Source organism: Egretta garzetta, unplaced genomic scaffold (genome assembly GCF_000687185.1).
Source record: "Egretta garzetta isolate BGI_Z169 unplaced genomic scaffold, ASM68718v1 scaffold425, whole genome shotgun sequence".
Taxonomy (NCBI): domain Eukaryota; kingdom Metazoa; phylum Chordata; class Aves; order Pelecaniformes; family Ardeidae; genus Egretta; species Egretta garzetta.
In genome coordinates, this window is record NW_009259796.1 from 4190556 (window position 1) to 4202513 (window position 11958).

Consider the following 11958-nt stretch of genomic DNA (forward strand, 5'->3'; position numbering starts at 1 on the left):
GGCAGTGGCGGGGGGGGAACTGGCGCAGACGGAGTGAGCCAGCTGCATCTGTGGGTGTTCAGCATCGTGTTTGGGGCTTCCTGATTCCCACTGACACCTCGCTGCAGGTGCCCAAGTGCTTGCCAGGACCTAATCCCGAATCCCACGAGCTTCCCTGAGAAAAGGCCGTGCCTCCATGGGTTACAGGAGGGCTCTCAGCTAAGCAGGCCATGGTGTGATCTGCCTGTCCCTCAGCACCAGCCGCATTGGGATCCTCCAAAGCAGAGCAGGGGAGAGGGGTGAGTGAGGGGAAGGGGAGGCCGCCGACAGCGGGAGCAAGGCTGCTCTGCTGGGTGGAGAGGGCTTGAGTGGCTGGGGGGGGGCCCGGCCCTGCGAGGCAGAGGGTGGGGTGGGGTGGGCAGAGCCGTGCTGGGCTGCGGGGGCAGGATAACCGGGGGAAATGAGATAGCTGGGAGGAAATGGCAAAGTCCCACTGAAAGCCTCTCTGGAGAGTACTTGGGCAGCAAGCTGGGCTGGAGCAGGGCAGCTTTCAACACTGATGGAACTGGGAAGAGGAAGCTGGGAGATTCTCTGAGAGGATGAAAATCAGACCAAAAAAAAATGACGGCAAAGGGAGGGGGAGAGAGGTTTTGCAGGAGCAGTTGGGCCATTGCTGCCAGGACCCCACTTGACTCGCACTGCTGTGTGGCTCCTGCTGGTGAGTCCCAAGGCCACGAAGGCCATCCCAGGGAGGACAGCCTGGCTGCTGCCACAGGAACTGCTCCAGCTATTTTCCCAGTCAGAAAATCCACCATTTAAAAAGCAAGGAGGAAGTACCATGTGGGTATTGAAACAGGGAATGTGGTTACAGCCCCTGAAGACCATAGAACATAGGATGATGTTCACTTCGTCCCATAAAAATACATGGCTGCTTCATTTGTGAAGAGGTTTTCTGGACATAAGAGTTAAGCAATTTTACAGTTAAATAGTAGCTGAGGTGGTGTCTACAACTACGAAAAGTGGTTCCAATTGATACTGCATTTTGAAGTCAGTCTTCCAAAATCAATATGTTTTGTCAACAATGAGTAAATTGTAGCTGGGAACATAACTTTGCAGACTGAGTTGCATTGGTGATGGGGGAAAATTAATTTCAGTATGATTAATACAAGCTATTTATACTGGATATTGAAGTTGCTGGCCTGTGACTTTGTTTCTCAAAAACCCGTGGAAGTATTTCTTGTTTGGTTTATAAGGATTATGAAAGATTAAAAAACATGCAGGGAAACATGCATGTTGGAGCGGGTCCAGAGTAGGCCACAAAAATGATCCGAGGGCTGGAGCACCTCTCCTGTGAGGACAGGCTGAGAGAGCTGGGCTTGTTCAGCCTGGAGAAGAGAAGGCTGCAGGGAGACCTTATTGCAGCCTTTCTGTACTTACAGGGGGCCTATGAGAAAGTCAGGGACAGACTTTTTAGCAGGGCTTGATGTGATCGGACAAGGGGTAATGATTTTAAACTAAAAGAGGGTAGATTCAGACGAGATTTAAGGAAGACCTTTTTTTTTTTTTTTTTTTTTTTTTTTTTTTTTTTTACAATGAGGGTGGTGAAACACTGGAACAGGTAGCCCAGATAGGTGGTAGATGCCTTGTCCTTGGAAATATTCAAGGTCAGGTTGGATGAGGCTCTGAGCAACCTGATCCAGTCGAAGATGTCCCAGCTCACTGCAGGGGGATGGACTAGATGACCTTTAAAGGTCCCTTCCAACCCAAACCATTCTATGATTCTATGAAAGGTGCTTTCAGTGCTCTGAAATGCCAACTGGTACTTGAGTACAGATACAGTTAAGGTTTTGTTTCTATATAGATACAGTAAAGCTCTTGCTTTACAAGCTGAATTGGCTCCACTTTATTCACTGTGAAGTAGCTGAAAGTTGCTTTGTATAACTCGGATGCAAGAGCATCTTCTAGAAATATAGTAAGGCATTACACAACTCTCACCCATTTCAAAGGGAATATAATATTTTGGTGACTACGTTATTAACTACTTGTAATGCCACTTTCTGAGATTCTTTTTGTGGCTAGATAAGAGGGCTAGACACAGCATGTCACCGTGTTCGATGTGCATTATAAAAGCTTCAAGTTTTTCTTTGCTGTTTTTGTGATACCTGGAAATAAGTCAGCTCTGAAATGATACGCAGCCATGGGGCCAGAAACTCATCCCTACTTCTGTCACAGCTCCGGTGTAACTATATATTGATTTTTAAGAGAGCTACCCTGTTTTGCTCAAGGCTGTGGTGGACATTTTAGCTCTTCTCCTTCATTACACATCATTGTTCACTGGACTGAAGGTGGAGGTGAGATGTTGTATACTATATTTATTAAATAGCCTGAGATACATATAGAAAAATTAGGCGGTTACGTGGTTTTTTTTATATCAGCCTGGCTGCAGAGACAGCTGAGCAGGTGACTGTGGGAGGGTTGCTTGCCTTGTTTGCCCTTGTGCTGTGGGAGTTGGTATCAAGTGCTAAAGGAAGAGTGGCAGCCAGGCGTGGTGACTCACCAATTCATAACTTCTTCCTCCCTAACGAGGCAGAGCCCGTGATTCAGAGAGTAGTTTGGTGAATTAAATCTCGAGCCTGCTATGGAACTGCATGGCTGATCCATGCTCTTTTCACCTGTGCTTGCGATATACCACCCAAACAAGGCTGTAAGGCCTAGGCAGCAATCTGCTCTGGAAGGAACCAGGTAAAATTTGGAATTGGAATTGTGTTTAGGTTTGACTAAGCAAAAAAACCCAACACAATAGTAACAGAATCTCTAATGATAGCAACAGAGGGGGGAAAAAAAAGGAAAAGGATAGAAAGGAAAGCAGAGCCATCATGTTCTTATAGTGGTGAGGAAAAAAAAAAAAACGAAAGAGACTTGTTCTTGCTTCTTCAGCCAGAATCTCCTCCTTTTATGGCTCATGTCTATAATCTTGTCATTGTGTGGCAGATCTCCACTGTGCATGTATTCCTGTGCATCCCATTCTGCTGTGTAGTAAGACAAAATATTATTATTATATAGATTTGGCTGTAAATGTTTCCTGCTGTATCCTGCAGCATCAGACTATTTGCCGTAAGGCATGCCAAAGGTGTCCCTGCTGTCTTGTTTCCAAAGTGGTTTGACAATACTATTTCATTAGAAGCCAGGCAGTATTTTGGAATGAGATGAGTATGGTGCCTAATTAGGCTTTTGCTTGTAAGCCTAGAAAATCTGACTGATTTATGTACAAGTGTTTGCTATGTTACCTGTAGAGCATGGACACAGGCAGCGGAGAGTCACCCATGGTTATCGCAGGCTGGCGCAGTATTTGACAGTGTTACTGATGTGAAACCCTCCATGTGAGGAGCAAACAGCAGGGACTTTTCAGCTCTTTTAGAGCAGTGGATCACTGGTGCAATTATAGGGGCTGTGCTGGAGGGAATAGGATTCATGCGGCTCGCATGCCTGTTTGTGTGCACCAGTTTTATTTCAATAATTTCAATAGCTTCTATTTCCTCTCCATGCCTGGCCCCAAGCTGCATTACTGTTCCTTGTCCATCTTGGCGAGACATCTTTCTTTTCTGCTGAGCAGGATGAGAATGGAGAAGGAGCCAGGGAGCTGAAGAACATGAAGTCAGATCGCATGAAGGTGCTACAGATGGATGTGTGCAGTGACCAGGAGGTGGCTCAGGCTGTGGATTTCGTGAAGAGGACCCTGAAGAAGCCAGAGAAAGGTATGTGGGAATCTTTGTTTTTCCATCACAGCTGGCTCTTCGCTGTGCTCGCAGAATCCTCCCTACAGAGCAGGCCATGCGCTGGCCAGGTCGTTCCCTCTCTGCACCACCAAGAGAGGGTTAACGAGCCTGGAGGCCTGTGACTAGCAGTCAGGCAGTGCTGTACCCGGGTCAGTGAGGAGAATTGTCTTGCTGTTGATGTGCCGGCCACATGGAAAGAGACCAAGATTGGCTGAAGGATTAGGCTCTAACATACCTTATGAGTGGCAGCAAGCCCACAAGAGCCTGTGTCTTTAAAGTGTTTGTGAAAGGCATAAGGTGGACAGAGCCTGGTTCCCCTCATGGTGTTCCTGCTGCGGCCTGGCTCATGCAGACCTTTCTGTAGTGACCCTGCTAGTGAAGAGGTGACGGGGCCCTGGCTGTTTACTGCAGTCCCCTCTGCTGTGCTGGTACAACCTGTTTGTGTAATTGAATGCAGTGCTGGAGCACAAAACTGACCTGCCCCGAAACCTGGATTATTCTTCAGCCAGGTCAATCCGTGCTTTCAGTTTGCCATGCAACATCCCAGAGGTGATGTGAGGCAGAATCCAGGATCAGCTTGGCATAGACCACCTTAATCCACATGCCGCTTCAAGCATGAGTCCAACTCATGGGCCCTAGGAGCACGCAAAAGAAGATAGGAGTCCCTTCTGCATGCTTTTTTCCTTCTTGGAAGTGGTTTGGCAGTGGATGTGAGCTTGCAGTCCGAGCCTGGTGTGATACCACCTAGCCTCTTACAGCGTGGTGAGGTTGTGAGGCTTCTTGCCCTGCACAGGTTTCTCTGCAGACTGTCTGCAAGGAGCAAGCTGGACAGCAGCTGTAGACCCAGGCTGAGGGTGGACTCAAGCTTCACGTCTGTGGCTCCAGGATTTAAGGGCCATGTGGCTGGAGGGTGGTTGCTTGGATGAGACTGCCCTGGGCCTGTCTTTGTTCACAGCAAGTATAAAGCTAGTAAATAATAGCTCTAATTTTCATGCAAATTACGTGAGCACACCCTTCCTCTGAAAACAAGCATATGAAATGTAACCGAGTTACGTACAAGCTCTGATCCCACACATGTTCTCTCTGCATGATTTTTTCTTCCTACTCACTCACCCAGCCCTTGTCACACATTTCACAGCTTCTCAAGCTTTTCCTGAAGAGCCCAGCAACAGCAGTGGTGGCACAGAGCCATTTCCCACTGAGTGAAAGCTTGTAAGGGAGTAGTTCTGTCGCTTCTGTAAATGCAGCAGTGTTTGCAAAACTGTGTGTGTAGCAGGGACAGAGAAGTCTTGCACCCTCGATCAGCAAGTTGGACCGGTTCCTCCTGCTCTTGAGAGCCTTAGCCCATGGCTGTTTGCTCCAGCACAGTGTGCAAAGCAGAAAGACCTCTTTTTAGGCCCACGAGTGTGGCTGTGGTTTGGGGCTTGCCAATAAATAGTGCTCCATAAATAAGTGCTGGAACATAGAGACTATTGAGACTGGGGTGCTTTGCACAGAGGTGCTTGTTGCACGCTGAGTGTGGCCCCAGAGGAGCTAGTGCAGAACAGTTCTTGGGCTGTACACTTCTACCTCTTCTCCCTGTGCTGTGTACATAAGGCTAAACTCATTTCGATAGGAGTGCCCCTGTTTGTTTTCAATCTTACGCAGTTCCCACTGTATTGTTGACACTAAAGAAATAATAGTGATAAGGCTCTGCTCAGTAAACACACTGCTGTCCAGCAAGCAGCCCTGTGACTGGGTAGCTATCAGCACTTTGTTCTGTACGTAACGTGACTTGATCAGTGAGTAATGCAATTCCAAGAATGAACTATTGTAAATAATGTTTTCATGAACGTCCCTGAATCTAACCTCCTAAGTCAAGAAATGTGAAATTGTACAGAAATTCAGAATCGGGAATACTCTGCAGAAGTTAGTTTGGGACTGGCAGTTGAAGTCGTTTGTGGTCTTTGGTAAATCCCTGCCAAATTTGTTCTGCGTAGCTTCTTGTTACTGGTGAAATCATACCATCGGATGCCCTGTTTCCATGGTCCTCCTGCTAGCGATTAGAGCCTGAGATGCTGTGCTGGCTGCCAGATGAGTGTGAATTTCAGACTTACCTTGACCCATTAAAGCTGGCAGCTTCAGTAAGTGCAGCTGCTATAGGCAGGGAATCTTGGGCAGAGCAGGAGTAGGACTACCTGATTGCAGCATTCAGAAACTTGAATTAATAAAAATGAAAGTAAGGATAGGTGAGCAAGATGTTTTCTTGGCTTTTGCTGCAGGCCATGACTTAGCTGTTATCCCCAGCAGCCCCTGGGGCTGTTGCAGCCTGGTGGGGATTGGGAAAGGGTTGTTCTGGAAGAAGATAGAGCTGTAGGCCAGTGAACTGGAACAATATTCACCGCTGCCCGTCAGAGACAGGTGTGCAGGGCAGAAGGGGTGCTGGGATCACCATGTGAGAGGTGGGAGATGAGGGAATGGTGGCAGCTATAATGGGCAAATCTGTTCTGGGACAGGCCATGAGGGAATGGTTAATGCACTATTATCACTGAGCAGGACATGACCTTCTCTGGTCTGTGCTGCACAGCTGGTCAGCAGCCTTCAGGGAAAATGGACTTAGCTGGAAACAGGGCAGGGTTACTAGGGCTGCTGTGAGAGTAGAGACCCAGTCTAGCAAGGGCATGTTGGTGGTTTTAAATGCACCGGGAGGATAAATTCCATTGGTATTTATTGGGCAATGATGGAATATTGCAGTTTGCTTAGAGGGCTTTGTTCAGTGCAATACATGGTTACTATCTGAGCATGAATAAATATAGGCCGGAAGTTATTAAGACTTTCACACATCAGGGCAGGGAAGCTATGGAGCAGAGGCAGGGCAAACAGCCCAAAAAAATTTGAGAACGCGCTTGATAAGTTTTATCAACAGGGTGGCGTGACATGGCTGCTTTTGATAGCAATGTCAGAGCTCCCTGGACATGAAGACTCCTTCTTAGCCCCATGTGTGTTCTTGGTGGCAAGATGAAGGTCGGAGGAAGGAAAGGGGCCCCAACTCCAGCTGGGTACTTACACAGTGAAAAATAACCATGGTGTATGGCAGGACATCTAAGGAGGAGTAACTATTACTTTGTTTCAGCTATTCTGTTTGTTCCTTCTGCAGTTTATGGCTGCACAGTACTGTGCTTCATCAAATTCACAAAGTATGGACTCAGTCCTACAAATGTTTGCCACTGGGACTCCTGCAGTAACCGCTTGAAGGGTCAAGTCCTCAGTGACCTGCTAAGTCCTGGACATGTAAGGGGCTCAGTGCAGAAGCTCTTGGTAAGCGCAGTCAATTTAGTTTTGACAGGACTGCATGCACAAAAGATACTAATTTTTAAATTCTAGTAGCTTTAAGGGTTGGTTGTGAGTTTTCCATCTTTCTCCTATAGTTAGGAATGAGGTAAACCAAATGCCTGAACTAAGATACAGCAGCTGTTAACTGGGCCTGAAACCTGCAGATCAGTACCGTGCATTCTCTGAAACAGTGAGTCAGAGTTGTGAAGGGGATTTAGAAATCAGAGATATTTTTTTTCCTTCCTTCCTTTTTTTTTTTTTTTTTTAAAAAAAAAAAAATTGAGGGAAAGTCCAGCCCTCTCCAAACTGCAAAAGCCATGATAAAGTCACTGAGTGAAGACAAATCTGGGACCAACAGCAAGCATAAGAGAGGGCCAGCCAGATCCAGCCGACCAAAGCCCTAGGACAGCATTTGACCTTAGAGGAGACATGCAGAGAGACAATGCTTGCATGACCCCATCACTCTCCCTGGCACTCCAAACAAGCCCTGCTGGCTTTGCTTCTGGTATACCAAGGGTGTATTTTATCTCCTTGCTGGTTTTTCTCTACAACTTTTTTCTACAAAAGTGCCCAGTTCTTTGTCAGGGGGTTGGGTTACTTTGAACAACAAGGAAAGTTGCTTCTCTGTGACACTCTTCCTCATTCCACTCTTTCACCATGTGTTTGTCTGCAGGTCTGTGGGGCCTGGTGAACAATGCTGGCGTCTCGACCTTCGGAGAGGTAGAATTTGCAAGTTTAGACGACTACAAGAAGGTGGCAGAGATCAACCTGTGGGGCACTGTGAGGGTGACAAAGGCTTTCCTGCCCCTCATTCGCAGAGCTAAAGGTATGTGCTGGGCAGTGTGGCAAGACTCAGAGAGGGCTTTTGCAGCACAGCAAAGAGATGTAGCTAAAAATCATGACTCAGACTCTGCTTCGAGGAATGCCTGTGCAGTCCAAGGAGGGTGTCTGAGGCATGCAGACAAACTAGACAGCAGGGTTCAAAGTGCTTTGTAAGCATGCAGTGGCATGGGCCACTCTGGGGGCAGTCCAGGTACCTACACAGCAAGTGCTATTTTAAATATTCCAAGATATCAGAGGCCTTCATGCAGTGCTGGCAGATATGACACAGGACCCCAGGCCACCTTTAGAAAAAGTGACTGGAGGCCAGACAAGATACTTCTGGCCTCCAAAGTCTGCCAAGTGCTTATATTTGGATAACTGAATCTTCCCCCTTCATGTTATTCAATTCATAGTTGATTGCAGAGTGGTAGTGGTGGAGCAAATGAGGGTCAGTAACAGCCATTTCAGATATCTTACAAGACCAGAGTATTATCCAAAGTCTTTGTTTTATTAAAGAAAAGAAAAAAGATATGTATGGGCAAAACTCTGAAAAGCTTCTTTATTTAGCATGTGTGGGAGAATGCTGGCACAGCTGTGTGTTCTGTGAGGGCAGAAAGGGGTTATATTGAGAAGATTGCTCAGATACCATTTCCAGAAAGTAAGTACATACCCACTAAACAGCCCCATCTTACTACAGAAGGTAGTTTACCCATCAGGTCAGAAGGTGGTTCTCACAGTCCCTCCAAGCTGCATTTAAGTCTGGAATGAGAGAGCAGAGCCACACGCTTGTTTCTCGGCTAAAATTTCAAGCTGCAGAAGGGTGTCATGCTCCATGGCTGTGAAAATCCTCTCTGTAAAAATAGCTGATGAGATTTCAAGGGCCTGTTTGTAAGTCCATCTGAAACCATAACTGTACAAGTCTTGGGGAAGGACAGAGCCACCCACAGAGGAGTGACCACTGCTGTCACTGCCCCTAGGCAGTGCATGGTCTAACACAAGCTGCTAGAGCTCTGCAATCAGGCTGGCATGGGCTGCTGGTGGGAGTTAAGATAATTGCTCTTTGCCTCGTAGACAGCAGCACGTTAAGTGTCCTCTCTGTTTGTCCCAGGCTGGTAGCACCCTAGGTGCTCCTGGCCAGCCAGCTGGGTGAGCAGGCTGTGCTGCTCATGCTGCAGTTTGAAGAAACCTCTGCTGGTTCTCTGCCATCCAGCTCAGGTCTAGAAGCATGTAGCTGTGTTAGGCAGAGTGGCTGCAAATGAGCTGTCATGATTACAGAAAGAAGCAGAACACTTGTATGGCATCACACTGTGTTGTGCGCTTTTCAGTTCATAATCCTGCTAGCTGAGAGCTTGAACCCTTCTCTAGAAGACACAGTAGTGGGGCACACTGATGTGAGAGCTAGTAGCCTCAAAAGATCTGGGTACAGCCATGCTTGGAAATTAGGAGGGAAATGTCTTTGCTTTGTAAATCCTTTTTAATACAGAGGCAGGCATGTGTACCATCCATGGAGGAGGTCAGAGCAGGGGCGAGCCTTGCTTGAGTCAGGAGGGGCTCCTTGACAGGGATTTGAACACCTCTTCAAGATTCAGACTTTACAAATCAGCATCATCCAACAAAGCACCTTTTTACTGGGATGTTCTGGCTGCTTGTTCTGCAGCCCATTCTCTCTCCCTGCTCTTTTCTCTCTAGGCCGTGTGGTGAATATCACCAGCATGTTGGGACGGATGGTGAGTCCATCTCGCTCCTGCTATTGCATTTCCAAGTTTGGCGTGGCAGCATTCTCTGACTGCCTCCGGCAGGAGATGTACCGGTGGGGTGTCCGAGTCATCCTCATTGAGCCCAGTAACTTCGTGGCAGCCACAGGCATCCTGACAGCGGACGGCATCAACAAGCAGGCCGAGGCACTGTGGAGCGGAGCCAGCGACACTGTGCGGGAGGACTATGGGAGGGAGTATTTCACTTGCCACGTGGCCCTGATGAAGTCCTTCATTAACAGTGGCCTGAAGGACATGTCTCTGGTCTTGAATGACATCACCCATGCGCTCACTGCCACGCACCCGGACAACCGTTACAATCCCATGGAGACCTACTGGTGGGTGAGGCTGCAAGTCATGACTCACCTGCCCACTGCCATTGCCGACTGGCTTTACATCCCTGGAGCCACCCTGTAAGTGGCCATCCTTCAGGCACCCTTCCAGTGCTCATACGTCTGACTTAGTCAGGGCTGTCCGCACCCATTGCTGATGCATATCCCCTGTAGGCACCTGTGCTTTTCACTCGATGGCTTCAAGTCTTGTGTGGTGGGATGCTGAGAAGAGCACGGCGCTTTGCGGTTTTTTTTTTCCTAAGTCTTGCTCTTTGTATCCCCTGAAAAAAAGAAAGGTGTTTTCCTTTTCACTGTGGAGGAGGCAGAGGAAGGCTAATGCAATAGGTCAAATATGTGGCTAGTGCAATTAGGTCAGCAGAGTTCCCCCAGTGATAAATTTGGCTCATTAATGGGCTCTTGCTTTCCTAACAAGGACAGGCTGCTAATAGCAAAGCAAAGCTGTTGCTATGAGATGTCTCGAAGGGAGAAACTAAAATGGGAAACAAAAGCAGTTTTCTATTTGATTGAAAATGGGTCAGTCACAGCCTTCCGTTGTTCTAGTGATACTGTTAGGAAGCTCTGCTGCAATGTGACTGTCTGCTCTTTCCAGGGAAACAGCAACACTGCCTCTAAACAGCCTCATTACCTAGCTTGGTGGGGTAAGATCCCAACAAAGAAGGGTTCTTCCCTCCCAGCACTGTGGCCAGGAGCTGCCAGACCCAGTGACCACAGACAGGCTGGGCAGGGGAAAGCCCTTCTAATAACGAGTGAGGTCTGAGCCATCCCTCAGTCAGTCCATGTGGATGCTGGGACTTGCAGCCTCTCTCCACCCATTACTGATGAGCTTTGTAGGACAGGCTTGAATCTCATGTAGCAAAAAAATTTGGCTCCTCTGACTGCTACCTTAGGTACCGGTGCCTGAACTACTCAGCTGTGGTACAGAGACTGTCCAGCCTTCCCCCCTGCTTCGCCCACATCTCTGCCCTGTCCTAGGCTCCCTCTTGCTGGTGAGGGAGCTGCTTTTGCTTTCCCAAACCAGTTTTTTGGTTTCATCTCTTCTGCACTTGAAACAGTGACAGGGCCACTGTCCAGCCAGTGTGGCCTGATCATGAGCTCTGGAAGGGTGCTTTAAGTGACACGTTTCCTTTTTTTAATATTGCACAATGAAATTTCCATGTCACATGTGATTGTCTCCTCAGACAACTTCCTGATAACTGGTACAAGCTACTTTTGCACAGTATTCCCAAGGGTCTCTCCTGTTGGCCATATACAGGGATTTCAATAATTTTTCCAAGTGCTGGGGCTGCCTGGCTTCATGCCCTGTTCCCTCTGTCCCAGTGGTGACCACTAATGGAGCAGCCAGTGGGCACTGCTGGCCAGGCTGGGACACTACCCTCTCGCTCTAGGGACCAGCTTTCCCTTCTACTGCTAAACTGTGTTCTGTTTTGTCCTATGGGAGATTAAGTGACTATGGGAAGAGCTTATTGTTTGCTCTTTCCTCATCTGTCTCTGCTAGCTCTGACTTGGAAACTGCGCCATAAACTTTTTCTGTGCCACTGGCTGTAAATGTTTGGAGTCTGCATGCAGCCGTGAATGATGCCTGGGGAGGAAAGTAGCCTTCCCTTGGAGATGCCATGGAGGTAGCTTGTATTACAAGTAAGAACTGCTGGAAATGCTGGCTGTGCAGTTCTTTTTTATTCCAGATCATCAGCACGTGGAGATTGTCTGTGATCCTGGACTTGGAACAATCCCACTGAACTGCAGCTTAAGCAGTGTTGTAATCACTTCTGACCCCTGCACTGTGAAATGTGAGTAATGCTTAAGTAGCACTGATTTGCACAGAGAGAAAAATAAACTGTGAGATTTGTGAAGCACATGTCTGTGTCTCCAGTGCTCATTTCTACATTGTTTTTCCCATCTACTTTGCATCTGAGATAGGGATTTAATTGGGCTCAGTAATAAAGGAGGTGGTGGTGGTGGTTC

General features: G+C 47.7%; 1 protein-coding gene across 1 annotated transcript in view; it reads left to right on the forward strand.

The window, feature by feature from the left end:
* Positions 1-11832, forward strand: part of LOC104127085 (D-beta-hydroxybutyrate dehydrogenase, mitochondrial) — a 17503-nt gene extending 5671 nt beyond the window's left edge. Inside the window, exons 2-5 of the mRNA XM_035895271.1 lie at positions 3593-3734; positions 7741-7893; positions 9579-10056; positions 11679-11832. Of these exons, the coding sequence (XP_035751164.1) occupies positions 3629-3734; positions 7741-7893; positions 9579-10056; positions 11679-11706 (765 nt within the window). The 5' untranslated portion in view covers positions 3593-3628 and the 3' untranslated portion in view covers positions 11707-11832. The remainder of the gene's footprint in view (positions 1-3592; positions 3735-7740; positions 7894-9578; positions 10057-11678) is intronic.
* Positions 11833-11958: the final 126 nt, after the last annotated feature.